The sequence below is a fragment of the Mustela nigripes genome, chromosome 9 (genome assembly GCF_022355385.1).
Source record: "Mustela nigripes isolate SB6536 chromosome 9, MUSNIG.SB6536, whole genome shotgun sequence".
NCBI classification, from domain to species: domain Eukaryota; kingdom Metazoa; phylum Chordata; class Mammalia; order Carnivora; family Mustelidae; genus Mustela; species Mustela nigripes.
The window spans coordinates 48889218-48904233 of NC_081565.1; the positions used below are offsets into that span (position 1 = coordinate 48889218).

Below are 15016 nucleotides of genomic sequence, written 5' to 3' on the forward strand. Positions count from 1 at the left end.
AAAAAGGTATCCACAGGATTATTAAATGTTTAATTGAATGTCTATAAATATTTAATATCAACTTCATTAAGTATGAAATTTAGTCTTCTTAAAAGTTACATTATATGTGAAAACAAATTATGGATTCAGTTTCTCACATTCCAACATCTCAAGCATGCCAGTCATAATTAAACAAATTGCATGTAGCCAATAATTTGAAATACAAAATCATAAAAGGATTATAGGAATCTTTTCCATTTTTGTACATGGAAGTGTATATTTTAGGTGGGATAGGGAAGCATCTTAACATTCTTATATAAAGACATGTGGTAAGACTGAGAAAGAGAGTCTAGGGTTCATGAAGGTTCTAAAACAGGTCCACACTGTGTACTCACCTCCATATGGGACTGATTATTCCTGAAGACTTGATCACCAAAGATGCTACTGGGGAGGACCAGAGGCTAGCCCAGGAGCAGTGTTGCAGTTTGTTCTTGCTGTATGCACCTGTAGTTGAGGTGTGGTGACAAAGATGGTGTGGTCTGAGCATGAGGAAGGTCACAAAGCACCTACACATCGTTAAAAAGATGGCGGGATGGTGTCCTGCTTCTGCCAAAGGAGAGCGCGTATTAAATTGACAAGGCAAAGCCAGCCGGTTGGATCATGTTGGTAGAACCCCTGTGTCCCTTTGTTGGAGTTGTGTTCTCTCCTAACAGATGACCAGGCCCTCAGGCACCCTGGTGTTTTAGTCAACCTTTCTCTACTTGACAGATATTTCCATTTTCAGAATGGAAACCTTGAGGTGGTAGAGGCAGAAAACGTGTGTTATCAGAATTCTGCGTGTGACGGTCTTAGTCTTTAATTCAGTGGCTTGACTTCTTCAGGCTTTATTTTATTCACTGTACATGGAGCAATGAATGTGGATTCCCTCCAAAATACTTGGAAAGCAATACTTCCTTGTAATTCCAATCCCCAGCAATAACGACTAATAACAGTTCTGTATGATTCTTGCTGCATTTTTTTCCTTTACATATACTAAAGCATTGTTCATTTATTTTCCTCCATCAAATGACATGATAAATAAGATTTTACTTTTTTTCTACTTGAGCAGTATATCTTAGATATTTTTACATGTCTATACGTATGTACCTACCTCAGTAACTTTAATGACTGCATGGGATCCCATCGCATTGGATGGGCCATAATGGATTGAACTGAGCTCCATTGCTGGGCATTGGGGATGGCCATTCAACTGTGAGAGTTCAGGAGAATGGACCATGGGCCTAAACAAACTGTTATATATTGGCTAGCAGTCTACCACAGGCCCCCTGTGTTGGATCCTTCCTGTGCAGAAGCAGGAAGTACCCAATCTTTCCTTATACTGATGCTTGTTTTTAAATGTAAAACCGACATGGGACTTGTTGTTTATTTATTTCTTTGTCTTTTGTTTTTGCCTTTTTCTCTTCTGCAGTCATCTACGGCCAGGGACAAGGATGAGCAGGCTCTACCGGTAGGAAGCAGTAGCTTTGTCTACACCTGTTCATGTGCCTGTGGAGAGTATGGGACGGGGTGGGAGGAGGAGGGCTCATGGGCTCAACAAACCATCTTCCCCCTTGGGATACTTAAATGGCTTAATCTCCTGGTATATATGCATACTCAGTCCTATTGGTGTCAACTGTATTCTGATATTCACTGATATTCAAATTAATTCTGGGACTAGATTTCAAAAAGTTTGAGTTCTCTCTTTCATTTGGCATAAGCTTTTATGTGAGTTAAAAGAATGAAATATTTCCAGATTGCATCCCATGGGATGTTGAGCTGATATTTGGGGACAGTGTGGGATCTGATGCTTGATATCTATTTTTTGTATATCTGCATGCCCTTACTTTTTGGTTGGAAATTTCTTTTGGTTCCATCAAAAGAAATGTTGCACGAGACCTATATATTTAATAAATACATAATACCTAAAGAATACCCAAATAGATGTAATCCTTTGCCAGTGAAGTTCTCCACAACGAAGTTCTTCCAGTTTCCTAGAATGAGCATAGTAACAGTGATTATGACAAATTATTAACAACAAACACATTTTCCAGTTCCTATCCAATTAACACATCACATTCTGTAATGTGAAAGATGGCGAAGAAATGACCTTCAGAGTTTTTGTGTTCAGCCAGCAGACAGTGGTTACATTTCAACTGAAGTTAAGTCTCTTAGCCTTGCCCCTAAGATATTTTGAACCTTAATTTTCTGGATCAAATATTATAACACATTAAAAAATGTTACAGATTTTTAAGACTGCAAAGGCTGGTAATAAAGATACCTATGACCCCATCCATCTTCCTGTTGTGCTCAGAGCAAAGACTCAGGACATTCACTGAGAGCCCATCAGATATGCCAGATCTGGTACTGGGCTAGGGATACAAACCAAATCTCTTGCTTTGAGGAACTCATGATCAGGTTCACAATCTCCTCTGATTCTTCTTCCATCAGAGTTGGGAGTATTTCCAAAGGCATATCAATGATAGTAAAATTACACTAAGAAAGTCAGATGTTTCCATGTATCTCACACTGACATTTTACCTGTACCTCAAGTAACCATGGCTTTTCACCTTTGTTCCTAAAAATGTGTAGACCACAATTGTTAATAAGTATTCAAAAAATAAGAGGCCTTGGGGCATTGTCCAAGTTAGCCAAGTTAACCAGATTTCTTTAGTGTTATACTCGGTGGTCTAATGGTATCATAAAATGCTAAAGGTGGGTTGGTTTAGGATGCAGCACTTGCCAAATATATTCAATTGTGAAGTCTCTTGGGGGACCCTGCTTGGGAAGCCCCCTGGTGGGTCTTGACTATGATGGCATATATTGAAAGCCCCATAAGTAGATAGTTGGGAGACTTCATGGGAAATCGTATTTTATTTTTACCTGGCCCCAGAAAAATTTCATGTTGAGATTTTGGATCAAAAGCTCAATAAGCAATTAATTCCTTCGCATTACCTTATCTCTCTCCCTCTTAAATCAGGCTGTCTGTAAACCTTGACTGCACAAAATCAACTGAAGGGGGAGAAAGCAGTTCCCAGTCAGGTTAAAAATCCATCAAATCCTGAGGGTTTAGGATGTCTTTTTTGTAGCTTATTTGCTTTTTGAAGATGCCATAAAAAGAGTTTGTTGGTATCCTTACTCTAAAAGTTCTTTCTTTCTCTCTTCCCTGTCAGTTTCACCTCCTTGGCCAAAGGGTCACACCAATAGTTTATGCAAAAGGAGCCCCCCTCCCTCCAGCTTGGAAGTCAGGACGTTTTTCAGTAGATTCTTAATAGGAGTTTCTTTCCCTTTAGACTTTTAGTAGAGACCATAGGGCTTCATGAATTAGGACTGTGGTCTCCAAGGTAGAGATGGGGTACCACAGGAGATATGCAAGCTCTTCTTTTGAGGAGCAGGGAGAAAATATTAGCACCTCTATCATTTTCTTTCTCTATGATTCTTCATAATTTCTCCTTTTGCAAGTGTTTTTTCACAGATATGTTTACATTTGGGTAGTAGATATAAAGACAGACATAGATACATATATTCATACTGAAAAATTTTATAGATAGGGCGGCCAATCTAAACATTTTAGAGACCATCCACCAGTTCAGATAACAGATTTTGAGGGAAGCAAACCTGAGACCCATTTCTCTATCCTCCATTTTTTGTCTCGTTTCACTTCTCTGGGACAATGTACTCCCCTCTCTAAAGGGAATAATGACTGTATCTAGTTCAGAGGGCTCATTTTGAGACTGAGATAAACTAGTGAAGGTAAGACATTGTACATTGTATGCTAGTACATTGAATAGCATTCAGTAAATGCAAAAAAAAAAATGGTAACAATGAATTCATTTAGGATATGAAAAAGCCATTCCTTGGCAGGATTTGAAATGTACTTTGAGCATCTTTGGTACAATAGTGTGTCGTCATGTGACAGAAATCAGTGACTACCAGACTAAGTGAGGTCTTGTCTGTAATACACTCACCTATAGTCTTGGAGAGCTAACGGCACTTTTCTCTGGTTTCTCTGCTCAGGCTAAGCCCCGTCTCCAACGAGGTGGAAGTTCTGCCTCCCTCCACAACAGTCTCATGAGGAATAGCATTTTCCAGCTCATGATTCACACCCTTGACCCACTGGCTGAAGGTAAATGTCAGGCATGAGTTGGGGAGCTCTTGTTGGGGGGTGGGGGGAGAGGGGCGGAAGAGGATGTAAAAAAGGCTTCTTTTCAGAAAACATGTTTACGCTCCCGTCGTACAAGCCTGCCACTGTCCTCGTGGGGAGCATCTGCCAGAGGAAGCCCTGGGCCCTTGGCCTGCTTTATCTGCAGCAGCTCAGTTCACAATTGGAGAGTCTTGTACCAGGAGTGGGACCTAAGGTCTGGGTACTGATTCTGTCTTTTGTTGCTCCCAGCATAGAGTTTGTGAGGAGGCGGAGAAGACAAAAAGGGTTTTCTCCCTCCCAGCTGGAGGGACAGCTCTCTTTCTTCATCCCTCCCAAGTTCTAAAATGACATTGTATTTGGAAATTAAATTGTGCATCTTTCAAAAAGAAATAAGAGAACTCTATGACTTAGGACCATGAATAATCTGGGGAATGATGCTCACTGTAGAACATTGATATTATCCTGATTCTTTGGCAGTTGGAGGGTGGTGGGCGCATCTGAGGAGACTTCTCGAAGGTAACTGCTTAGGATCAGTCTCAAAAGGCCTGGTTCACCTTCTAGGGAAATCCTATAAAACATCACAAGGAATCCGGTATTATACTCTGTTAAGTTTTACTGATTCACAATAAAGGCAGATCCGTCCTGTTTCTTAACTTGCAAAGCTGTCCTAAAATTTTAACTTTCTAGTAGGTAGATATGTTATGTGTCCAAAAAATATCAGAGTGAAGCTGCCAGCCAGGGGAGCGAGTGTAAGCTAGTGTGTTCTCCCTTCATCTCCGGACCTTGTAATTGGGCCTGACGTTACATGAGGGCCAACAGGAATCGTTGGAAGAGCATGGCCTGGGACACGTGGGATGAGATTGTCAAATCGTGTCACATATATCAGAGCTCTTGCCCAGTATAAAGCTTTGCTGAATAATTTCAAGAGTACGGGTCACCAGGAGAGTCAGATGAAGGAAAGAACATTTGGAGACCTCAAGAGTGGCTCCCCAGGTCCTATCTTCCCTCACCAAATACTCAACTCTCACCCAGAATAGTAGGTGAGGATCATGGGGTCACCTATCACTGCACAGCATTTTGATTATGAAACATCTCCATTTTATATCCCAGAGAGTTGTACCACTGACGTGATATTCTCCAAGGAGGCCTGCCTCATGGACCCTGAGTCCTGTTTACTAGAGGTAGTCTTTAGCCTAGATCATTACTCTTTACTCAGAGGCCCACTAGATGGGACACTTAGAGTCTCTCTAGTACTTGGTTCCTTCACCTGTAGGAAGAGTTACCTTGGTCTAACGCTTTACGGTTGCCAAAGCATTTTCACACCTGTGAACTTACCGCTCCATAATTACTTCTCATAGTCAACGATGGATACTAATTGCATAAAATATCTACCACCCAAGTAGATCTCAAACAGATCTCCTCTCTGTGCCAGCTGTCGCTTCTGAGCCAGCCTCGACGCTTGCCGGCATTCCCGTGGGGCCTTCCTAACTGGTTTCCCACTGCCTCCTTGCCTCCTCCTCTGCATGTTTTTCACACGGCTCCCCAGGTAGTCCTCTTAAAAAGTCAATCAAATTATGTCACTCCTACTGCAGTGGCTTTCCCGTGGCTCTTGGAAGAATTGAGAAATTCTTCTCATGGTGCATATGATCTGCCTCTTTCTCCACACTGAGTTTGATTCACTTTGCCTTAGCCACAGAGACCTTTCTGTCTTCAGACAGGTACTTCTTTCCTGCCTCAGGGTCTTTCTTTGCATGAGCTCTTACCCAGAATCCTTTTCGTCCTCCCACCCTCTTCCTCTTCCCCTGCCCGTATTTCAGGAGGCTGCCTACAAGACACTCCCCAACCACCCGGTATAAATCAGGGCCCCAATCCTCGTCTCTGAGTCCCCTTTGTCCTTCTTGCTCTCATTCTATTTTGTGTGATTATTTGTTTATTGCCTCTCTCCTTGAGGGTGTAGTAAATTTCTAGAGAACTCTGTTTTATTCATTAGTTTCCCCTGAACTCTAGCAGAGTACCCAGCACAGAGTAGCTGCTTAAAAGAAAGATTAAGCGGCATGGCCCACGTCAGGCTTTTGACCTGATAGTCACAGGATTTCAAAGCCCTCTAAAGCCCCACAAATTGTATCTTGGTTGTTTTGAGCCGCCATCTTTTCCACTCCATCACCCTGAAGGGCCATATGAGAGAAGAAAAGAACCATTGTATCTGCCCCAATGTGATTATGAGTAGGCAACTGAGTACATTTATTTTTCACAAGGCCACATTAGGAAGTAATTAAGAGGACAGACTCCAGACCCCACCTCACTGGGTCGAGATCTCAGCTCTGCATTTACTACTGTGTGACCTTGGACAAGTTACCTAAGCTCTCTGTACTTTAGTTTCCTCCTCTGTAAAATCAGGATGCCTACTTCATAAGGTTGTCATAAGGATTAAAGGAGTGAATATACAGAGAGCATTTAACACACTCTCCGTAGTAGATCATAAGTACGATCCGCTACAGGTTTGGAATTATTCTGTTTCGTTATTTTGAAAAATGATGCATCATATGATTTTTTTTTTTAGATTTTATTTATTTATTCATTTAAGAGATAGAGAGACAAAGAGCACAAGTCAGGGGAAGAGCAGAGGGAGAGGGAGAAGCAGACTCCCAGCTGAGCACAGAGCCCAACACAATACTACATCTCACTACCCTGAGATCATGCCCTGAGCCGAAATCCAGAGTCGGCTGCTTAACCAACTGAGCCGCCCAGGCACCCCTGATTCTTTTTCATGTAAAATATTCAAAAGTCTATGATTTAAAAAAAAAAAAAATCTCCCTCCTCCATCAACCTCCCAATTTTTTCCAGCCCTCCCCCCAGTTCTCCCCACAAAAAAACTGCACAGTGACCCATTCTGGGGGCTCATTCCAGAGATATCCTGTGTTTCTACAACTGCGGGCGTGCGTGCATGCACACACGTGTGTCCTCACCCCCAGGTCCCCCAAATCTAAATTTCTCTGGTGTTTGTCTGGGAGAGTTCAGATCTGGGTAGGGCTTGTTTTCATTCTTCCTCTTTGGTTGGGGAGGTTATGCTTTGTTTCTGTGAGATAAGAAAGAGTGAATCTGAGTTTGTCTCCGAGTCAGGCCATCAGTGATTTTCCGAAACACCTGGCCCTTGTGGGGCCGTGTGCAATTAAAGTGTTTGTTCCTGCTGTAGCAAGATGTGCCTTCCAAATCCAGTGCCTGCTTTCAAGGTGAAACCTCTCCCTGAAAGACGGGGAGCGCTCTGGTGGTGTGAATCCGAGAGAATGAGGAAAGCCATAATCAGTTCTGGACTTGGGTGATTAGAAAATATGGAAAGCACTTCAATGCTCTAAAATTGCTCCATAGCATGCGGCCAAGAAAACAGATTGCTTTGGTATTTTTCCCCCAAAATTCACAATCATTTTCCGTTCCAAGAACAGCCCAGAAAAATTAACCCACGGCTCTCAGAAATAGTCATCTCTCTTTTCGTTTGCATCTACTCGCTTGAATTCACACATCCTCGTGCCAAACTTTTAATGATACAGAGCCTGCTGGTTACATCAGTGGACGGCTTGAACGCCGCTGAGGCTTCCCCGTTACACTGAAAGAGGCCCCTTGAGGCTCCTGGCATCCACCTCGGTGGGCACTGGTGTCTGGGTCACAGAGTCAGTGTTCAAAAAGGCAAGTTTTCAGCTTCCTCGGGGACTGTCATCCAGGACCAATGGCTTATGAAAAGACCTTTGTCCCTTGGTCTCATTGGTGCCTCTCTCAGGTTTGTGTCTTCCGTGATCCAGTGACTGAGCTGTTGTCTTAGCTGGCACTCCGTATATCTGAGCCTGAGTCACAGATCCAGCAGTTACATATCTATTGTTATGTGTCTATCAGAGCACCCAGGATGCAGGTGGCTTAAAGGGCCTCTGTCTTATTATTGCTCATGATTTCCTGGATCAGGAAACCGGGCAGGGATTGGCAGGGTGATTCTTCTGTTCCCTGTGGAACAGTATCCATGGAGGTCATTTGGTGTTATTCAACTAGTAGATGAGCTGGTTAGAAGGTTCAAAAGGGCCTCACGCTCACATCTGGCACTTTTTTCCTTAAGATTTTATTTATTTATTTGAGAGAGATAGAGAGCGCAAGAAAGAGAGAGCACGAGCAGGGGGAGGGCCAGAGGGAGAGGAAGGAGCAGACTCCTCACTGAGCAGGGAGCCTGAAGTGGGGCTCAATCCCAGGACCCAGGGATCATGACCTGAGCCGAAGGCAGAAGTTTAACCAACTGAGCTACTCAGGCACTCCACACCTGGCACCTTTGAAGGCACAGCTGGAAAGCTGGGCTCAGCTGGACCCCCCTGACTCTCCATGTTGTCTCAGGGCTTTTCCACATGGTTGGACACAGTGGCTCAGGGTTCCACGAGCACATCTTCCAAGAGGCCCAGGGATAAGCAGCAAGGATTTCAGGGACCCGGCCTGGGAAGTCCCCAAATGTCATTTCTGCATGCTACCAATCAAGCAGTCACAGAGGTCAGCCCAGACTCTAGAACAGGACAAGGAGACTCTATCTCTCAATGGAAAGACACCCAAGAATTTGAAACCTTTGATCAAATCCAGTCTGTTTCAAGGACACATCTCACTGACCACGGATTGATTTGTGTGTTGACTGGTGTGCTCTAGTCAAACCAAACTGTGGGGAAGGGACAAAGCCACCATCAGCCTGCTTTGGATGAAGGTTTAGTTCAAAACAAGATGGAGCCGTTCCCTTCCAAGGGCCACAGAATGAACAAGATATTGTTCATGAAAGAAAAGAATATGCTTATAGCTGACATAAATGGTTGGGATAAGGAATTTGTTTCTTTCATAAGAAAGCCCTAGAAAGCTGACATTATCATATTGGTGGGGGTGGGGAGTGTCACAGAATGGCTGTCTGAATTGATCTTTCTAATACCATCAGTGTCTCATATTGATTTTCACATTTTCTCGAAACAAGCCGTTATATTTACCCAGATATACATCTTTATGAATCTAAAAGGATGCTGGCTGTAGGACTTTGGGATTGGATAGCTTCTCCTATCCATTTGTCTAAATGATAATGCCACTAACTAATATTTGCCAAGTGCTTACCACGAGCTGGGCCCTCCGTGGAGCGGTCTACCTAAGCCATCTCCTGTAACCCTGACATTAGCCCTGCTCTGTCATTTGGAGAAGGACACTGAAGCGTAAAGAGGCTGCCTCCTGCTCCCCAGGCGATACAGGCAGCCAATGGTAGGGCCACAGTTTGAACTACATCTGCCTGACTCAAAGTCTGTGTATGCTTCTTGGGTTACTGTGCTGCCTCGTGTAATGTCATGTCTGACTCAGCATTCCCTGATGTCATGATGTAGACCCCAGCCTAAACAGCAGGCCCTCTGACCCATCCCTGGACCAGTCACACACTTGGTTCATAAGATGTGAATTTCCCATGCACACGCCTGTGCAGCAAGGCCAGTCTTGGCCATGGCTCCTCCCATCACAGCCCCACGCCTTGAGAGCCAGCCACTCTTGGGGGCTGGCTTGCTCTCCTCCCTCAGCTGCTGCCCAAGTTCATGAGTTACTGTTGATCTCCCTGACCAGGACAATATACGTACTACCCTACCCAGGAAAAGGTACCCGTAGCTAAGTCTGCAACTGCAGGGGAGCCCAATGAGTGGGTGATGGAATGGGGAGACCGATGTGAGGACAAGGCACGTGGAACACCATTAGAGTCTGGTTATGTAGCAATGAGGTCAGCCTGTGGTCCAACAGTCAGACTGCCTGGGTTTGAAACCTGGCTCAGCCTCTTGCTCTGAGACCCCAAGGCAGCTTCTCACCCTCATTGGGCCTCCATTTTCCCACTTCTAAAATGGGATAATGATAGCACCATCAGCACAAGTTTCTGATTTGTATTCCTCCACCTTTCAGGACTTTGGTTTCTTCACCTGTAAGAGAGAATGATGGTTCCACTATCAATACAGGAGTGCCCCCAAATCATTACATCAGTGTTCATTGAGTGTTAGCGGTGACTTTCCAGTTAAAAGTGTGTTCCGTGTCATGTAATAGAATCCAGCTGCAGTGGCTTAACATAAGAGGTTTCTCTAAGGCTTTATTTTTTTTGGAGAAGTTTTCGGTCTACAACCCTATTGAGAGGAAGGAAAAAGATTTCCCGTAGACCACTTACCCCCACACACATAAACATCCTCCCTCATTATCAACGCCACTCACCAGGATGACACATTTGCTACCAAGGGTGAACCTACACTGACCTCACAATCCCCCCAAAGTCCTTAGTTCACCTTGTAGTTCCTTCCTGGTGCTGTAGATTCTAAGGGTTTAAGCAAATGTATTAAGACATATATCCATCATTATAATATCAAACAGAGTATTTTCTTGCCCTAAAAACTGTCTGTGCTTTGCCTGTTCATGCTTCTCATGCACACACGCACGTGCACACACACACACACACACACACACACGGCAACTGCTGGTCTTTTTACTGTCTCCATAGTTCTTGCCTTTTCTAGAATGTCACAGAGTTCGAATCGTACAGTATATTCTAGACTTTCCAGGTTGGCCTTAATAACTTTTTAGGGTTCCATTTCTCTGATTTAACCAGAAGCAGTCCGAGCTGGCCTCACAGCTCTCCTCCATCCAGAGCTTGTTTCTCTCCTCCTCATCCTCAGAGGAAGGCAGCTGCTCCCCTCCAATGCCCGCTCCCCATCTATATTCTGGGAAGAAGACTGTGCAGTTGTCTTTTTTTAATCAGAAAAACCTGAGTATTCCCAGAAGCAGACTTCCACTTCTGTAACACAGGTCACTACAGACCTGTGTGACTACCCGACTCACAAAGAAGCCTGCCCCAACATGGAACTCCACGTAGATCCCAGGGAAGGTCAAATGTGTTCCCCGTCTTCTTCCTTTCCCTGGTAACCTTAATCCGGTCTTCTTGGGTCCCTGATTTACAGAGAGGAGAGGTGACCTTTCCTTTCTTTCTCCCTTTTAAAGGGCTCTCTGTTGACCCACAAGTCCAACTTTTGTCCAGTGGCCCTGGATCCTTCTCCAGAAAAGGCATGACCCCAAACCCACCATCTAAGAAGCCCGGGTTTCCTAAAGCCGAAGTGAGATCACTCCCCACCTCTGCTCACCCATCTCACCAACGGCAAAAGCTCTAGTGCATGCCATGACCCTAAGCCCCCTGGACCCTGGCCTCCCTCCCTTCAGATCAGCCTTCCCCTGTCACTTGACCAGAGAGGCCTTATTCAGTCAGCCTTTGAAAAGTAGCAACACCAAAACAATGGTGATAAATCAGTTTGGGATCTTCCTTGACCCACTTTATTATTTCTCTGTACCACTCACTACCATGAATGTGTTTATTTGTTCTTTGCTGCCTATCTCTCCCTGGTATCGTAGATAGGGCAGGACACGGGGCCCAGCACATATATGGACCTCACTGTGTAACTGTTGAATGCATTAAATGAGGGCTTGCCTTTATGGTTTTCCTGCTGGAGGGCTCTATGTCTATAGCCGTGTAGACTGTCTTAGCCCATGTCCTGTCAAAGGGCTCTCTTCTGTCGTGACTGACAAAGTCCTCGTCATTTGAGGTGTCTCTGCGATAGTGAAGAGCAGTCATTTGTGCCCCCTGCCTCTCACATGACACGGACGTGAGGTAGCTGCTCAGTCAGTATTTGCTGCATGATGGAATAAATCTCCCTCTGGTTCTGCTGGGATTGCTGCAGTGGCAAATGTTTGCTGTCTGTCTCTCGCCTTCTCGGTGAGATCTCCTGTCCCCTTCTTCTGCTTTTCTTTCTCAGGTCTTGGTTCTCCGGTTTTGCTTCCTCTTCTTCCTCTTAACCTACCTTTCGTTCTTTTACTAATTGCATTCAAGGGACCTAATTTTATAGAGTCACAGAATTAACCATCACTCCGAAATCCTAAAAATTTTATTGGCTGAGACTTTGATTCATTTTACCGCATCAAACACCTAAAAAATAGCATCTACCCCATCACTGCATGTGAAATTGTGTGTGAGACGGAAATCCCAAAAGAAGAAGTTCCTCATTCAATCTCCATGGGTTCTAGGATCACCTTCTACAAGTCCAGTAATTTCTTCTTCCTTGTGGAACTTTAAAATTTGATTTACATTTTTTTGTCACAAAAACAGTTTTATTATTAATGGCTGAATCTAACAAAGGAGCGCACCTGATACCTTGGCAGTACCAAAGAAAGAATACTTGTCCCGTGGACTGTCATGGAGAGGAAGGATGATTTCACTGTGGGGCCTGAGGCAGTTTAGAGCAGCAGGTCCCCATGCCTGCTCTGCCATTCCCTTCAGGCTGTTTTTCATGACAAAAATCTTCAGAATCCCATAATGAGATGTCTGACCATGACACTGTGCTCCTACCTACCTTATTTGCTGTTAGAAAGACAGACAAATTTTCCCCATTATAAATTCACTTCACGTTACCAGAACCAGCCAACCTATTCACCTTACATCCATTCAGACCGGTTCAGGGAGTGTCCTGGGAGACTGGCTGCTGCCTTCCTGAAGGACAGTTTTGCTCCTTCCTTCCCCCCTCCAGTAGCCTTTGTGACAGCCCTGTGCCATCTGTCCCATGCTTTATCAGTCTGGCTCAGGCAGTGGGAGGTGAGCCGGCAGCTTTGGTGACCTGAATTCCAGGACATCTCAATTGTAAAAGCCTCACAAATGAGTAGCAAATACTATTTTTTTTTTCACCATCTTCCTGCATGGGTTTTCAAACTTATTTAAAAAAAAAAAAATTAGCAGTAGAAACTTTGCTCAAAAGAATTCCCACAGGGGAGAGTAAAAAAAAAAGATGTTTTGAACTGTCAGAACTGCTAAGGGTTCACTCAGGTCAAATCCTTCAGCAATGTGCCTGATTCAATAGCCTTCCTCTAGATGAGTGAAAATCAACATAAAAGCAATAAAGACAGCACCTATAAAATCCAACAAAACCATCAAGTACCCAGCATTAACCCAAAAGAAATGTTTAAGAACTTAATAGCAAAAACAATAAGTAATCGTTTCTGAAGAACATAGAAAATCCAAATAAATGTTGACCTATTATAAAGATATGAGTTCTCCCCAAATTAAACTCTAAATGTGACCCAACCTTAATTGAAATCCTGAAAAAGATAGTTCATGGGACTTCATCACTTGGCTTGTAAATTTATATAGAATAAGCAAGGGAAGCCAAGACACTTTCCATGAAGAAGAACAAAAAGGGAGAATAGGCCCAACAGAAATCAAAATGCAGCTTTGAGATACTCTGGTTGAAGTACTTGGGCAGGAAGGGGGAGAGGCTAGACCCAAGGCAACTGGGGTCTCCCCAGGGGACAACCCCTAAGGAATAGCAATAAGATGTGAGAGCCACTGTCCCATGGAATCTGTTCATTGTTCTAGGCGAGGCACTCTGGGGGATAGGAGAAGGGCTTCTGAAGGCACTAGAGCCATTTATTTGAAGGAAGAAGCCCTCAATCCTGAAATGATAAAAGTACACATCACATGATGACAAGTGTGGATTCATGAACCAAGTGGGGAAGCTATCTTGGGGCACACAGAGTGCCGAACACAGTGGTGGGCAGGACAGGCTCTCAGCACGGGTGGCTTGCCAGATCTTGAGGAAGGTCGTTTCAGGGTGTGAGCCTGAGGGCAGGCCCAGCAGGAAAGTACAGCTAGAGAGTGAGCTTTGAGTGTGGTTCTCAGAGGAGGTGAGGAGCCTGGGCAGACAGAGAGAATGGCAGTGATTTAAGGCATTGGAACCAGCAGAATCAGGGAGATCCCAAACTACTCTTGTTGACCCAACCACAGTGGGGGCTCCTTTGAGAGGAGCAGGCACATATATGGTTCTGTGTCCCCTGAACCAATGTTCTAGCAGTCTCTCCTGTCCAGGGGCACTAGGGAGGCATGTCTGTGTGTGTGTGTGTGTGTGTGTGTGTGCGTGCGCGCGCACACGCGCGCACGTGCGCATCCGTGTGTGCGTGTGTGTGTCTACCATACCTGTGCATGTATGATTCAAGTGTAGGAAGCAAACGGTCTTACAGTTGGTGAAGAAGGAACACGTGAGAGTGGGATTTATAAGTGCCTCTTCTGGGCCACCCCACTGATAGTCCTCTCAGGGGATGCCCTCAACAAGGGCTGTGGGAATTTTTGTGTGTTTCAGGTCTGACTAAACTGAGGTGCAGAGTGATGTTACTTGCTCATAGTCACTTAGCTCGTAAGATTGTCCTCAGAGCCTGAATGCCTTCCACGCTGCCAGGACTCCCATCTCTCGCCACCCATGTCCATCTCTTCTACACAGAGCCAAACATCTTTTTTTCTAAAATCATTCCAATTCCTTAACATATACATTTAGGGTTAACTTGAAGCTGACACTAAGATTAAAAAACGTTCACTTGCTTGCTGGGTTTTCTTTTTTTTCTCACCAAACAGTAGAACTTGTTATTTCCCTAGCTTCTATTTTTAAAAACAGCTTCAATATGAGTTTTCATAAGTTGTCATTTGATCCCAGAAGCAAGTCATTTGCAGGCTTATTTCGTTCCAAATTGTGGGGAAGCTGGCCTGGAAAGGCAGTAGTGTAACCTTTCTCTTTATCCCAAGTCATAGATCAGTTTAAATTAGCAAGAAAAATGTTTGCATGCAGCTTTGGCTGGTAAGTGAATAGGTAACAGGAGTGGAAATCTTCACTGGAGAATAAAAGCCCATCCACTGGCTGTGTTTTTAATAAGATGACCGTCGTTTAAATGCCTGGATGGAGGAAGACAAACTATTCATGCCTCTCACAGAGCAAACACAGGGACAATTCAAATAGCTCCTCAATTTGGGAAATGAAT

General features: G+C 44.2%; 1 protein-coding gene across 2 annotated transcripts in view; it reads left to right on the plus strand.

The window, feature by feature from the left end:
- The window catches only part of SLC24A2 (solute carrier family 24 member 2), a 238957-nt gene that overhangs the window by 145610 nt on the left and 78331 nt on the right, over positions 1-15016 (plus strand). For both annotated transcript variants that reach the window (XM_059411572.1, XM_059411573.1), the window contains exons 3-4: positions 1448-1486; positions 4033-4141. In XM_059411572.1, coding sequence (XP_059267555.1) covers positions 1448-1486; positions 4033-4141 — 148 coding nt within the window. The remainder of the gene's footprint in view (positions 1-1447; positions 1487-4032; positions 4142-15016) is intronic.